This window comes from Kryptolebias marmoratus, linkage group LG10 (genome assembly GCF_001649575.2).
Source record: "Kryptolebias marmoratus isolate JLee-2015 linkage group LG10, ASM164957v2, whole genome shotgun sequence".
Lineage (NCBI taxonomy): Eukaryota > Metazoa > Chordata > Actinopteri > Cyprinodontiformes > Rivulidae > Kryptolebias > Kryptolebias marmoratus.
Window position 1 is genome coordinate 4,554,258 of NC_051439.1, and position 12,864 is coordinate 4,567,121.

General features: G+C 40.1%; 1 protein-coding gene across 1 annotated transcript; it reads left to right on the plus strand.

The window, feature by feature from the left end:
• The first annotated feature begins 190 nt into the window (after window positions 1-190).
• On the plus strand, window positions 191-12,524 carry LOC108239102 (kinesin-like protein KIF3B). The gene is made up of 8 exons (XM_017421611.3): window positions 191-2,771; window positions 2,847-2,948; window positions 3,465-3,587; window positions 4,196-4,314; window positions 4,863-4,979; window positions 7,156-7,270; window positions 7,762-7,940; window positions 10,481-12,524. The coding sequence occupies exons 1-8, from the start codon at window positions 1,386-1,388 to the stop codon at window positions 10,629-10,631; spliced, it is 2,292 nt and encodes a 763-aa protein (XP_017277100.1). The 5' UTR covers window positions 191-1,385; the 3' UTR covers window positions 10,632-12,524.
• Window positions 12,525-12,864: the final 340 nt, after the last annotated feature.

Sequence of the window (12,864 nt, forward strand, 5' to 3'; positions counted from 1 at the left end):
ATTTTAATGAAACTTTCAGAAAGTAATCATTAGATGTACATCTACTGATTAACTACTAGATCAGGGGTAGGCAACCCTAGTCCTCCAGTGCCTGCATGTTTTACTTGTTTCTCTGCTCCACCACACCTGAATCAGAGGTTAAATGACCTCTTCATGGTCTGCAGAAGCCTGTTAATCACCCATTGATTCAAATCAGCTGTGTTCGTCACTTGTAGGCTTCGCCATTGGCATATTTTTATTTATAAGGCCACACTAGGACTTCTTCCTTCATATTTGTTGGCCTTTATAAAGAGAAAGTCCACCAGTGGATATTCTCTTTGTTGTGAGAACTTTTTTTTTATTTTTGGTGCCTAAAGTCCGAATTGAACTCGGAAAGAAGTCTTTTCAGTTTTCTGCTCCATCTGCTTGGAACCCGTTGCAGAAATACATGAACCTAAAGGAGCTGTTGTCACTAAATGTTTTTGTTAAGGATGTTCGTACTGACACTGAGAAGGAATCATCTTTCTGTAAATGTTTTAACCAAGGAATCTTTGAATTACTTTATCTATGACGGTGTTAACGTTTTTGATTCTGTTGTGAATGTTTTGTAACCTCTGTGTGCTGCAGGATGCTCTTGTAAAAGGAAATTTTTAATCTCAGTGGGGGTTTTTCCTGGTGAATTAAAAGGTAAAGAAAAGAAAGAAAAGGTTAGAGCAAGGAAACAAGTAAAACGTGCAGGATAGTGGCCCTCGAGGACCAGGATTGGACACCCCTGTACTAGAGTCAATCCATTTCAAGATGGCCACCACAGCTAATCAACATTAGTAACCACAAAAATGGTGTTACCTGAATCACTTGTACTGTCAGTCAGATTCACTGACTGAAATATTTGTTGTAGCTGTAGCTGAAAGTCACTCACAACACATGATCTGCTTCTCTTTGCCTAAAACTTCAGCATCAGCTGGTGGAGTCCAAGCGCTGACGTCGGAAGCGGCGGGTGACATGCATTCCCCCCCAAGAACCGCCAGGCTTTTAACGAAATATTTCATTTAATTTCATTTAAATTGAAAGATTCATTCACGTGGTACTAGTGAATCTATCCCGATCACAGCTGAGATCGATGATAAAAAAAAATAATAATAATAAATTGCTGATTTTTCATTGGTTGCGGGGGGTCACGTGTCTGCTCCATTGTCCGCAGAGCAGGGTGTGTTCCTCGGGGAGGATGGCTGCGTGGGGCTGGGTCGGCTCTGGGTGTTTTTCTCTCATCAGCATCTCATCCTGTCGTGTCATCGCCTCAGCTCCGGATGGAGGAGCTGCTGCGGGCTCGCGCGGGGTGAGGCGCGCGTGACGCGTTTCAGCGCGGGGGTGTACGGAAAGAAACCCCGTCGGCTCCTACAAGGACCATGTCTTCAGGTAAAAGCTGCGAGTGTGTGAGGGTGGTGGTCCGCTGCAGACCGTTCACCAGGAGAGAGGAGAGGGCGGAGTGTGAGAACATCCTGGAGGCTGACGACAGACTCGGGCAGATCACCATCAGGAACCCGAAGGCACAACCTGACGAGCCCCTGAAAGTCTTCACGTTCGACTCGGTGTTCGGCTGGAAGTCCAAACAAAGCGACATTTATGACGACGCCGTGAGACCTCTGGTGGACTCCGTCCTCCAGGGTTTTAATGGCACCATCTTTGCATACGGACAGACCGGGACAGGTAAAACCTTCACCATGCAAGGCGTGTCAGCCGACCCCGAGAACAGGGGCGTCATCCCGAACTCCTTTCAGCACATCTTCACCCAGATATCCAGAAGCCAGAACCAGAAGTACCTGGTCAGGTCTTCGTACCTGGAGATCTACCAGGAGGACATCAGGGATCTCCTGTGCAAGGACAACAACAAGAAGCTGGAGCTGAAGGAGAATCCCGACTACGGGGTCTACGTGAAGGACCTGTCTTCGGTGGTGACGAAGAACGCCACTGAGATTGAGCACGTGATGAACATCGGGAACCAGTCCAGAACCGTGGGGTTCACCAACATGAACGAACGCAGCTCCAGGTCTCACGCAATCTTTGTGGTGACCGTAGAGTGCAGTGAAGTGGGTCCGGACGGCGAGGACCACATACGAGTTGGGAAGCTGAACATGGTGGATCTGGCTGGCAGCGAGCGCCAGAGCAAGACGGGCGCCAAGGGGATCCGGCTGAAGGAAGCTGCTAAGATCAACCTGTCCCTCTCGGCGCTGGGGAACGTCATTTCAGCTCTGGTGGACGGCAGGAGCACCCACGTCCCCTACAGGGACTCCAAACTGACCCGCCTGCTCCAGGACTCGCTAGGGGGCAACGCCAAGACAGTCATGATCGCGACAGTGGGGCCCTCGCACAAAAGCTTTGACGAGTCCCTGGCGACGCTGCGCTACGCCAGCAGGGCCAAGAAGATCAAGAACAAGCCTCGGATCAACGAGGACCCCAAGGACGCCCTGCTCAGGGAGTTCCAGGAGGAGATCGCCCGCTTGAAGGCCCAGCTGGAGGAGCGAGGGATGCTCGCCAAGGAGAGGAGGAGGAGGAGGAGGAACAGCAAAAGACTGAGCAAAAGCATGGCTGCTATGGAGGAGGACTTCCTGTCTGAGAAGGACGCAGATGTGGAGGAAGAACACGGGAAGGATCGTCTGGTGGAGGAAGGCGGGAATCCAAAGGTTCTGACTCGCCAGGGGGGCAGCGAGAAGTTAAAGCACCTTAACAGAAGCAGTCTGGAGGACATTCAGTGGGACCAGGAAGCTGTGGAGAAGATCATAGAGAAATATAAGGTAGAGTACAGGAGGGAAAACTAATTTACTGCCTGATAAATACAGTAATAACTGACTGGATGTCTGTTTCCACAGGCTATGGAGAGCAAGTTGTTGGTAGGAGGAAAGACCATCATAGATCACACCAATGAACAGCAGAAGATGCTCGAGTTGAAGAAACAAGAAATTGCAGAACAGGTAATAATAATAATAATAATAAATAATATTTTATTTATTGCATATTGCCAGAAGGTGAAGAAAAACTGCCATGAACAAGTAGACAAATTTTAATAAAACCTAATGTAATTCAGGATGGCCACCACAAACGGTTGACATTAATAAAAAAAAACAATTTTACAGATTCTCAGCTCAAATTTGATGTGGTAGTAGCTGAGGGTCATCCTCAGCACATACGCTGAGTGTGACATCTCATAGTGTAGACCGAAATCACTCATAATGTTATTTTCAAGGTTTGACCAAAACGGCTACAACTCTGTCATTTCTCCCCATGAGACGATCTCAGTCTGAAACTCTGGCATGAAAGGTGGTGGCTGGTATGCATTCCATTTTTTTTTTTTTTTTTTGTCTAGCAGTACTCATTTTACAACGTAGTTGTGCGCTGTTGGTTTGCTTCTGGTGAAATTAAATGTCTGAACTCGCACGAGGAGCCCGGACTGTCAGAGACATTCAGATCTGATGGTTTTCGTTTTGCAGATCAGACGAGAGCGGGAGATCCAGCAGCAGATGATGCTCCAGGAGGAGGAGACTTTAGAAATGAAAGAGACGTTCTCCTCCCTTCAACAAGAGCTGGAACACAAGACCAAGAAACTGAAGAGGGTAAGATGGCTCACAAACACGTGTGTCTTAGTGGCAGTGAGGTCATATTTGAAGTTATTTGCAGTTAAAATTGAAGACCTTGCATTTTTTGAAAGAATTCATATCACCCACAGCATTTTATGCAAGAGTTTTAACCTAAGATAATGTTATGTTGTGAAATTACACAAAAACTCATCGCCCTATGCTATGCTCAGACTATGTGTTTGGGATGACTCTCAGTGACTACTACATCCAATTTTAGCTCAGTATCTGTAAATATGTCAGAGTTATACTCATTTTGTTTTGGCTAATGCCAGTTTTAGCTGTGGTGGTATTCTTGAATTGGATTGACTCCAAAAGTTAATCAGCTGTAGATGCAGATCCAATGATTGCTTTCTGACAATTTCATTAAAATTTGTCCAGTGGTACATGAGATATTTTGCTAACAGAGACACCTAGACACAGGCAAAAACATTAAAACTTTTTTTTAGCAACTAGTGATAATTATTTGTTTTACAGAAGAATTTACACGAGGATACGTGGGATTGATTCATTTTCTTTTACATTTTTGCAATCAGATTACGACCATCGGATGCAATAATCCTGTTTTCTCAATCCACTGTTTCTAGCTGTACGCTAAAGTCCAGATGCTGAGGGGAGAGATGAATGACATCATCGACGAACACGTTATAAGCAGGCAGGAGCTCGAAGAGACGCAGGATGAACTCACCCGAGAGCTCAAGTACAAGTAAGTCGTCTTCACAGGAAGGACATCATTTTATTGTTTGTGTCTCTTTCTTTCTGTCAAATGATGTAAAGTCCATTAGTGAGCTAACCCAGCTGTTTTTAAACACAGTATTTTTATATGACTATCTAATAAGTTTGCTGAGGTCTAGTTTCTGCCGAGGAAAGCAAACAAACAAAACAAGAATCCTCTCTACATTGGTGATTTTTATCATGAAGAGGATGACAGAGCAACAAATTACATCATGGTTAATATTGCAATCCAGTGTTTGTGTGTGTGTTTGTTTGTCTGTAGCATTAGCAAACTATTTCATGAACAACTGGACAGATTTTAATGAAAAAACGTAACCACTGGATGTACATCTACAGCTGGGTGACTTTTAGAGTCAGCCTCATTCAAGATGGCCGCCACAGTTAAGCAACTTTAGCAAACACAGAACTGGCTGTAACTCCACAATTTTACAGATGCTGAGCTAAAGTTTGCTGAAGCACACTGATGTTTTTTTTTTATGATTTTACATGGAGTGTTTTTGTTTCTTTTTTATTTTGCAGATATCTTCTGATTGAGAATTTTATTCCCCCTGAGGAAAAGAACAAGATAATGAACAGGCTACATTTTGACGGGGAGGAGGATCAGTGGAGGCTCCAGCCTGTCATTCCATCAGAGAGGTCAGTAAATCCATTTTACATTAACTTCATCTCGTACAAACTGGAAATAAGCGCTAAATCTGGCATGACATCCAAGCTCTCCTATAGAACGTAATCCAATTCTGAAGTAGAGAAATTGCATTTTCTGTGAACGCTCAGTGTGAATGCTGAGTGCTGAAGTGGTGGAAGTTAAAACAAAGAGAACAGAAGCTAAAGTCAGCAAAACAGCTACAAGTTAAAATCAACATAATGCTTAAATTAGCAAACTGTAACTAAAAGCTAAAGTTATCAAAATAGTAACTAAAAGTTCAAAATGGCAAAACCATAGTTTAAAATTTGCAAAACATTAGTTGAAAGCTAATATTGGCAAAACAGTACCTAAGAGCTATAATATACAAAATCATAGGTAAAAGCTAAAATTGGGAAAACAGTAATTAAAGGTAAAATCAGCTAAATTAGAGCAAAAAAGAAAAGAAATTGCCAAAACTGTAGTAAGTACAAAAGTGTAGCAAAACCATAGAGAAATGTTGTAATTTATCAAAATCATAGCTAAAAGTTCAATTTAACAAGAAAGTAGCTTAAAGGAGCATAAGACAACAGAAATAGTACAAGCATACTGAGGAAAAAATGTTTTTAAAAGAACCGAAGAGAACTTAAAGGTGACCTATTCTGCTTCCTTGAACAAGTCAGAATAGGTCTGTAGGCTGTACAAAACATGTTCATTACATTTAATACACAGAATCCTTCTCAGATGTTGAGATTTCACCTGATCAGTTCTGCCTGTTTTGAGCTCATGTCAGAATGAGCGGTTTTAGGACTACATGCAAATTAGCTGCTGTTGGCCACGCCCCCCAAGTCAGAGTCCCGTCTCAAAACAAAAAAACTCTCTGAAGGATTAAACGCTGCGGATCTGACCCACATTTATGTCGTTATTAATTCAAACTCTGAGGATTCTGACTTTGGGACAGGGGCACTTAGGGGTTCTGAACTGAGATTTGTCGAATAGGAACACCGGCAATCAGCGGTCAGAGACCCGACTGGTAGCGGGTCATGTTCTATACTGCAGCTGACAACAAAACCTTTTCCTTTTCCAGCAGACATTGTTCAGCGGTAAAACCAGCAGAACAAATGTGATGGTCTTCTTGAAAAGAAGTGGGTGGAGCTCCACTTGGGTTGCTAGGTAACAGGGATTGTGATGCAACAATCCAAGGTTTTTGAAACAGGTCGTTTTGCAGACACCAGAAAACATTTACTTATTGTCAAAAAAACAGCTGGGTGGTTTTTTTGTGCTTGGACTGTTTCTAGAAGCAGTAGATACCCAAATGGAAGTACAAAAACATGCAAAACGTGAATTTTGCATAATAGGTCCCCTTTAAAGTAATTCTAAGGGGATTCTTTTGTAACTAAAAGTAAATAATTCAAAAAGTGTGTAAGTTACAAACACTAAAGGTCATAGCACAGGACTCTTGATCGAGCTGAATGTTTTGATAAGTGAATCGTTAACATGGCACAAAGAAAAATTAATTTGACTGTAAAACGTACAACAGAAACTATAAACAGGAAAACACAATCTGCAAAATACCAGTGACCCAACCAGGTTTTACCTGAATGAACACACCTGCAGTCTGATTAGTTTTAAAGGGATCCATTTTGAAGTAGGGAGTCTGTGGAAAACGTTATGAATAAATAATATCTTACCTGATGTAGAAAGCTCTGTGAGTTTTCAAGAAACCAAGTTTAATTCTGAGCTAACAGCTAGTCTAAGTGTCAAGGGTCAGGAGCAAAGCGGGTTGTTGTTTTTGGTCTTGGCTGTAAAGTGCACTTCATTTTATGTTCCGGTCCAACTTGAACAAGGAGCAAAACTGTGACGGCTCGATGGCTGACTTTATGAGGTGTTCTCAGGGATTCAGTGGGGAGTCATTCGCAGAAGTGGTCCGAAAATGGTGAACTGGGAAAAGACTCGTGGACTTCCAGGCTTATGGATGTAAAAAAAAGGGAGAAATGCAACTTTTGTATGAATTGTTTAAGAAAAAAAATCATATCCTTATTAGAATGATGTGAATTCACAGCTGAAATCTTGCACATTGTTCTGTTTAACCTCTGCATATATATTAAAGGACCGAAGAAGTTAACAAGTGAGGACATTTTAAAAGTGTTGAATCTGTGAATCTAACTAACCCTCTCTCTTTTTGTTCAGCACACACATGAAGGTCAAGAGAAGGCCTGTTTCTGCTGTGGGATATAAGAGGCCAATCAGCCAATATGCACAGATGGCTGTTGCTACGGCTACTGAGGCCCCACTGAGATACCAGGTCAGTGCTCAGATATTCCCATTTTCACCTTCTTGGCAGCCCTGTTTGCTGGAGGCTGGTAAATATGCTTTCATCCGTGGAAAAAAGAGTTAGCATCCCTTGATGAACTGCATATCACCCGCTGCCTTTTATGCCCGAGTCTTACCAAGCTCATCTGTCGAGAAATGACTAAATTATAGCCAATTTGTTCTGATTTTCTTAATGGCACTATATAAGCTCTTGTGCAATATTGAAGGAGCTCACGAGATGTGTTGGAGCTCAGAGTGTGTGCTGAGAATGACTCTCAGCTACCACCACATCAAATTTTGGCTCAATATCTGTAAAACTGACTGAGTTAGAGCTACTTTTAGTCAAGTTAATGTTAATTAGCTGCATCAGCCATCTTGAATTGGGAAGAAGATTTGACATTCCGTTCAGATTTTGCCCACAACACAAAGCTGTCTGGACTTCTGCCTACATTACTGCAACTTTACTATCATCTCTTTCTCCAGGCTGAGAACATTATGCTGTTGGAGCTGGACATGTCTCCTCCAACCATGTTCTCCCTAAACCTGAATGGGACTCATTTGGAGAGAGCCTTTTCTCCCAGACTGATGCAGGATTTCTCTGGGAACGTGCACGCTAGAGAGAGAACCAGTTTGCTGTCTCGGGTCAGAAAATCCAAATCCTGGTAAGAAAAACCCCACCTTTCATGTGGGTTTGTTGATTCTCCGGTTAAGGAGCATTAATGTCTTTACTGAGCCTGCCAGGGTCAGGGTAGAGATTTAAAATAAGTGAAGTGAAGTGAAGGGAAATTTATTTATATAGCACTTTTCCGCAACAAGCCGATTCAAAGTGCTTTACAACAGAAACAACAATCAGGTACATAATCAAATACAGATAAAAACATCATATTAAACATCATAAAAACATCAAATATAGAGATACAGAAGTAAAAACATCAATTATGTATAATCTAAATAAAATGTAAGATAATCTAAATAAAATGTAAGATAATCTAAATAAAATCATGAAACTAAACATATCTAAACATGAGCTAAAACAGTCAAAATAGTAGCTAAGATAATCTAAATAAAATCATGAGAAAGTTAAAGCTGAACTAAACAACAATCAGAAATCTAACAATCTAACAATATCTAGAATATGAGCTAAGATAAACTAAACTAAATGTACAGGAAGGCTAAATAAGCTAACATAAACTGAAACATGATAATGCTTAACTAAAGGTACAACATGGCTAACTAATGGTACCAAAGGCCCGCTAAACAGCCTACATAAAAAATGCTAAGATAACTAAACTAAAACATGATAATGCTAAACTAAAGGTAGCAAGAGACTAACTAACTAACTAACAGTACTAAGGCCCGCTAAACAGCAAACGTAAGAATTATTAAGATAACTAGACTAAGGTAGTGAGGAAGGGGAGGGAGGGAGTGGGGTGACAGAGACGAGGCAGAGACAGAGGAAAGTGTGTGTGTGTGTGTGTGTGTGTGTGTGTGTAGAGGCGGTGGGAGGCAGTGTGGTGCGTGTTGTATGAGTGTGTGTGTGTGTGTGTGTTTGTAGAGAAGTGACAGTTTGTTCCCTGTTTATTAAATTAAAGGCCTAGGATATCTTGAAGGAATGCATATCACCCATTACCTTTCAGTCCTGAGGTTTAAACTAAGATCTACTTATGTTGAAAAATGATATTTGGTCAGTCCTTGAAAATAATATTTTCTGCAGCTTCATTAGATATGGCAATGTTAGGCTCAGATTATGTGTTGTGAATAACCCTCAGCTACTACAGATCAAACTTGATCTCATTATCTGTAAAACTGAACAAGTAATAGCAATTTCTGTACTGCTTAATGTTGATTAGCAGTGGCAATCATCTTGAATTGGATTAACTCAAAATCTTCATCCATTTTAAATGTAATCCCAATGATTACTTTCTGCAAGTTTAACTAAAAGGACAAGGGCTGTCTCACTTCCTCTGTTGTTTCCTTCTGTTTCCTCGTCCACACTGAAAACAAAACTAAACACACCTACTGCACATAAACACCAATGTTAAGGCAAATCCATGCACACTAATTTTCTTAACTGTTGGCATGAAATATAAATCTGCGTGCACAGTTTCCTAAACTGAGGAACCAGATTCTTACGACCTCAATTTTTATTTTCCACCCATGATACCGAAGGGGCTCCACATCTCTGATCTTCGCTAAATTAATTTTATTCAAAGAACTGTTTTACTTTCCTTTATTTTTTTTTTCTTCTTCAACATCAAAAACTATTCACTGTTCACTGTAGCAGATAGAGCCGATGCTTCCCTATTTTATAATATAGTGTGGGGGGAACTTTTGTTTTGCTCCCACATGTTTTAAAAATTTAAAAATAACATATCTCTCCCAGCAATAGGACAAAAGTATGTAGTGTTTATTGATTCTAATGTAACTTTTTTAAATCTGAAAATATCTTAATTTATTATTATTTTTAAAAGGAGCTCAATTCTGCAGCCCCCCCCCCCAGCTTTAAGTTGGTTCAGTCCAACTCAGCTACACTAGTAGCCACTAGCTCACTAATCAGACGTGAAGATGTTTGTTTGTTTGTTTGTTTATTTTTGAAGCTTTAAAACCACATTACATCTTTTGCTGACTATAAATTTGGCAGAATAGTGTAAGAACATTGGGTGATATCACATTACTAAAGCATGCAAAGTATCCATAAGTTTATAAAACGTAGGAATATAAATCTCGTTATGCTAGTTTTTTATTAACACCCACCTAAAGCTCACTGCAGGTGATTATGTTTTGGTTGAACCAAAGTCTAAATTAAAATTGGACAAAATTTTCCTAGAAAGTGAATTGCCACAATTTGTTTGAAAATCAATCAATCAATAAATAACCTTGACATGGTTTGAACCAAGGTCCCCCACATTAAAGCATACTGTGGTTTCCATTACACCAACTAGTCCTCATATGCCAAGGTGATAATTACCATAATGTTTATTATGTGGCCACTTTGGGTGCTTAGTATTTTACATCCATGATTTTATGCCCCCGTTTTATCACAGAATTAGGCACCCATAGTTATAAACATATTATGGCGTTAGTCAAATGGGTTCTGTCCTAACTGAATGTTAATTTTGTCCCTATAACCACAAACCAGAGACATCTTATATCTATGTATGTGTTTTTTTGTGCATGTGTGTTTTATGTATGTGGACTGTAGGTATCAGGCACCACAAAAGTCATCTGTCACGTCATCGCCTTCATCAACTGCTCTGATGTCAGGATCCCAGAGCGGCTGTCCCACGCAGAGACAGAGACCATCCTCCGCTGCCTACCCCTCCCCAGGAGGTCCACTTCAGACGAGCCCCTGATTTGTGCCAATATAGCTGTACTGCTGTGTGTAGGACTGGGCCGGGTTCACCAGTGACTCCAGTTCAGCTTAGGGGCTTATGGTAGAGATGGGGGAGAAGTTCATTAATTGCTTCAGGAAACAAATCCCTACATCCATTTTGAGATATTTTACAAAACTGAAAAATCAATTCACTGGAGTTATTTATAAATATCTTTGCCTTTTAATTTAAGGGTATTTCACTTTACCATCATTACCTAAACATGATGTTTTTCTTGGTTTTGTTATTATAGCCAGATAGAACAGCAAACATGTTAAGATTTCACATTATAAGAAATAACTCAGTCGTACTGAGAAGTACGAAGAAGTAAGTTATTTTTGATCTAGCTCCACCTATAGTCATAGTGGAAAAAGTAAGTACAATTCAGTTTTTACATATCAGGAATTAAAACATCATCTGGTCCATATTTGATGTGAAAACCGGCTCCGTAGAACCTCGGCTAGACAAAAGCCTAACATCACGCTGTATTACTGTTTACTGAACAAAGACAAGGCCAAATTAAAGAAAACAAGAGAGGACCCTGGTGAAACAAATGCACTTAACTCATCACCAGCAAGTGTGGGTGTCTATAAATACAGCGTTTCACTCTGAGGTCAGACCATGCAGTGATGTCAGATTCAACAACCCTTAGCATGGTCAGTGTGAAGGTTTAGAACAACATGAATAAAGCCTGCCGTCTTTCTTGTCAGAGTTTTAGACTAAGATCGTCTTATGATGAGAAGGGATGGAGCTATAGCTGTTTCGGTCAGTCCTTGTAAATTACGTTACAGCTATCTCATGCTATATTGTGAGATATATTATTCGCTTGGAGTAGATGTTGGGGATGACTCTCAGCTACCACCACATCAAATTTTAGCTGAATATCTGTAAAATTGACTGAGTTAGAGCCATTTTCGTGTTTGCTAATTTCAGTTAGTTGTGGTGGCCATCTTGAATTGAATTGACTCGAAAGGTTAATCAGCTGTAGATGTAGATCCAGTGGTTACACTTTAACTGGTTTGAGTTATTTTACTAACAGTACAGAAAAACGAACGCACACATTCACATGTGAAACACATTGCCCTTCCTTCAGCGGGGGACGATAATAAATTGGGCTAATGTTATCTTTCTAAAAAATAAATAATAAAAAAAAATAATAATAAATGAGAGCAGAGCTTAGGTTTGCAAACTTGCATCTGAAACAAGTTTATGCATAAAACCAAAGTAGAGATGTCTCCAACACAAACACAGACTATCAGCACTAACACCAAAAACCAACTCTTAAACACGGGGATGGAAGAAGGATGATTAGAGCTTATTTTGTCACTCGAGGACCTGAGCACCTAAATTGAATTCAGCATAAGTATTACTGTTAAGTTATTGCTGCTAGGGTTATATTTACTGGTTATTTTTGGGTTTTTAACACACTGCATCAACATTTTGACATTAATTTACTTTTGCAAAAAATGAAACTGTTAATTGTGAAGATGTTACTCTGAAGTCAGAACTTATTTGAAGACCTTGCAAGGACACAATCTTTAATTTGTCCTTACGAAAGACCAAGAAGTAAAAAACTTACTGATTTTTTAACATGATCATCAGCACTTTTATGGTTTCAAAATGTATCACGCTTTTGCCCAAACTGTTAAGGCTGACTTCAGAGGCTAAGTTCTGGACATCTTAACTCTGGGAGATCAATCTGGTGCAGCCCGTGTGCTTTATGATTTCTCGCTTCAATTTCAAGTCAATGTAAAAGTGAGCCAAAAAAAGAGAAGAAAGCTTTGCAATGCTATCTTGATTAGCTGCCTTATTTTTCATATGTGTGCAAAGTTCACTTGCTGTGAAACTTGAAAATAAACGGTTATTAATCAGTAACTTGAGAAAAGCGTATTTTCTGTGAAAACGCAGTGTGAACGCCGAGCGCCGAGAAAATCCTAGTTAAAAGCAAAGTTCTAACAAAAATCTCACAGTAAGAAAACACTAAATGTTGTAAAACATAAGCTAAAAAAGTAGCTAAAGACTAGCTAAAAGTTGCATCAAAGTAGAGTATGCTGAGGCAGATTTTTAAAAGAAAATACAGTTTTTTGAAAGAATTAGGATTTAAATGGAGAAAACTTTGGTAATTAAAAGTAAAAAGTTTGAAAAGTAAAAAAGTTACAAAAACCAAAAGTCGTAGCTGGAAAGTCGTGATTGAGTTAAATATTTTGACATTTTC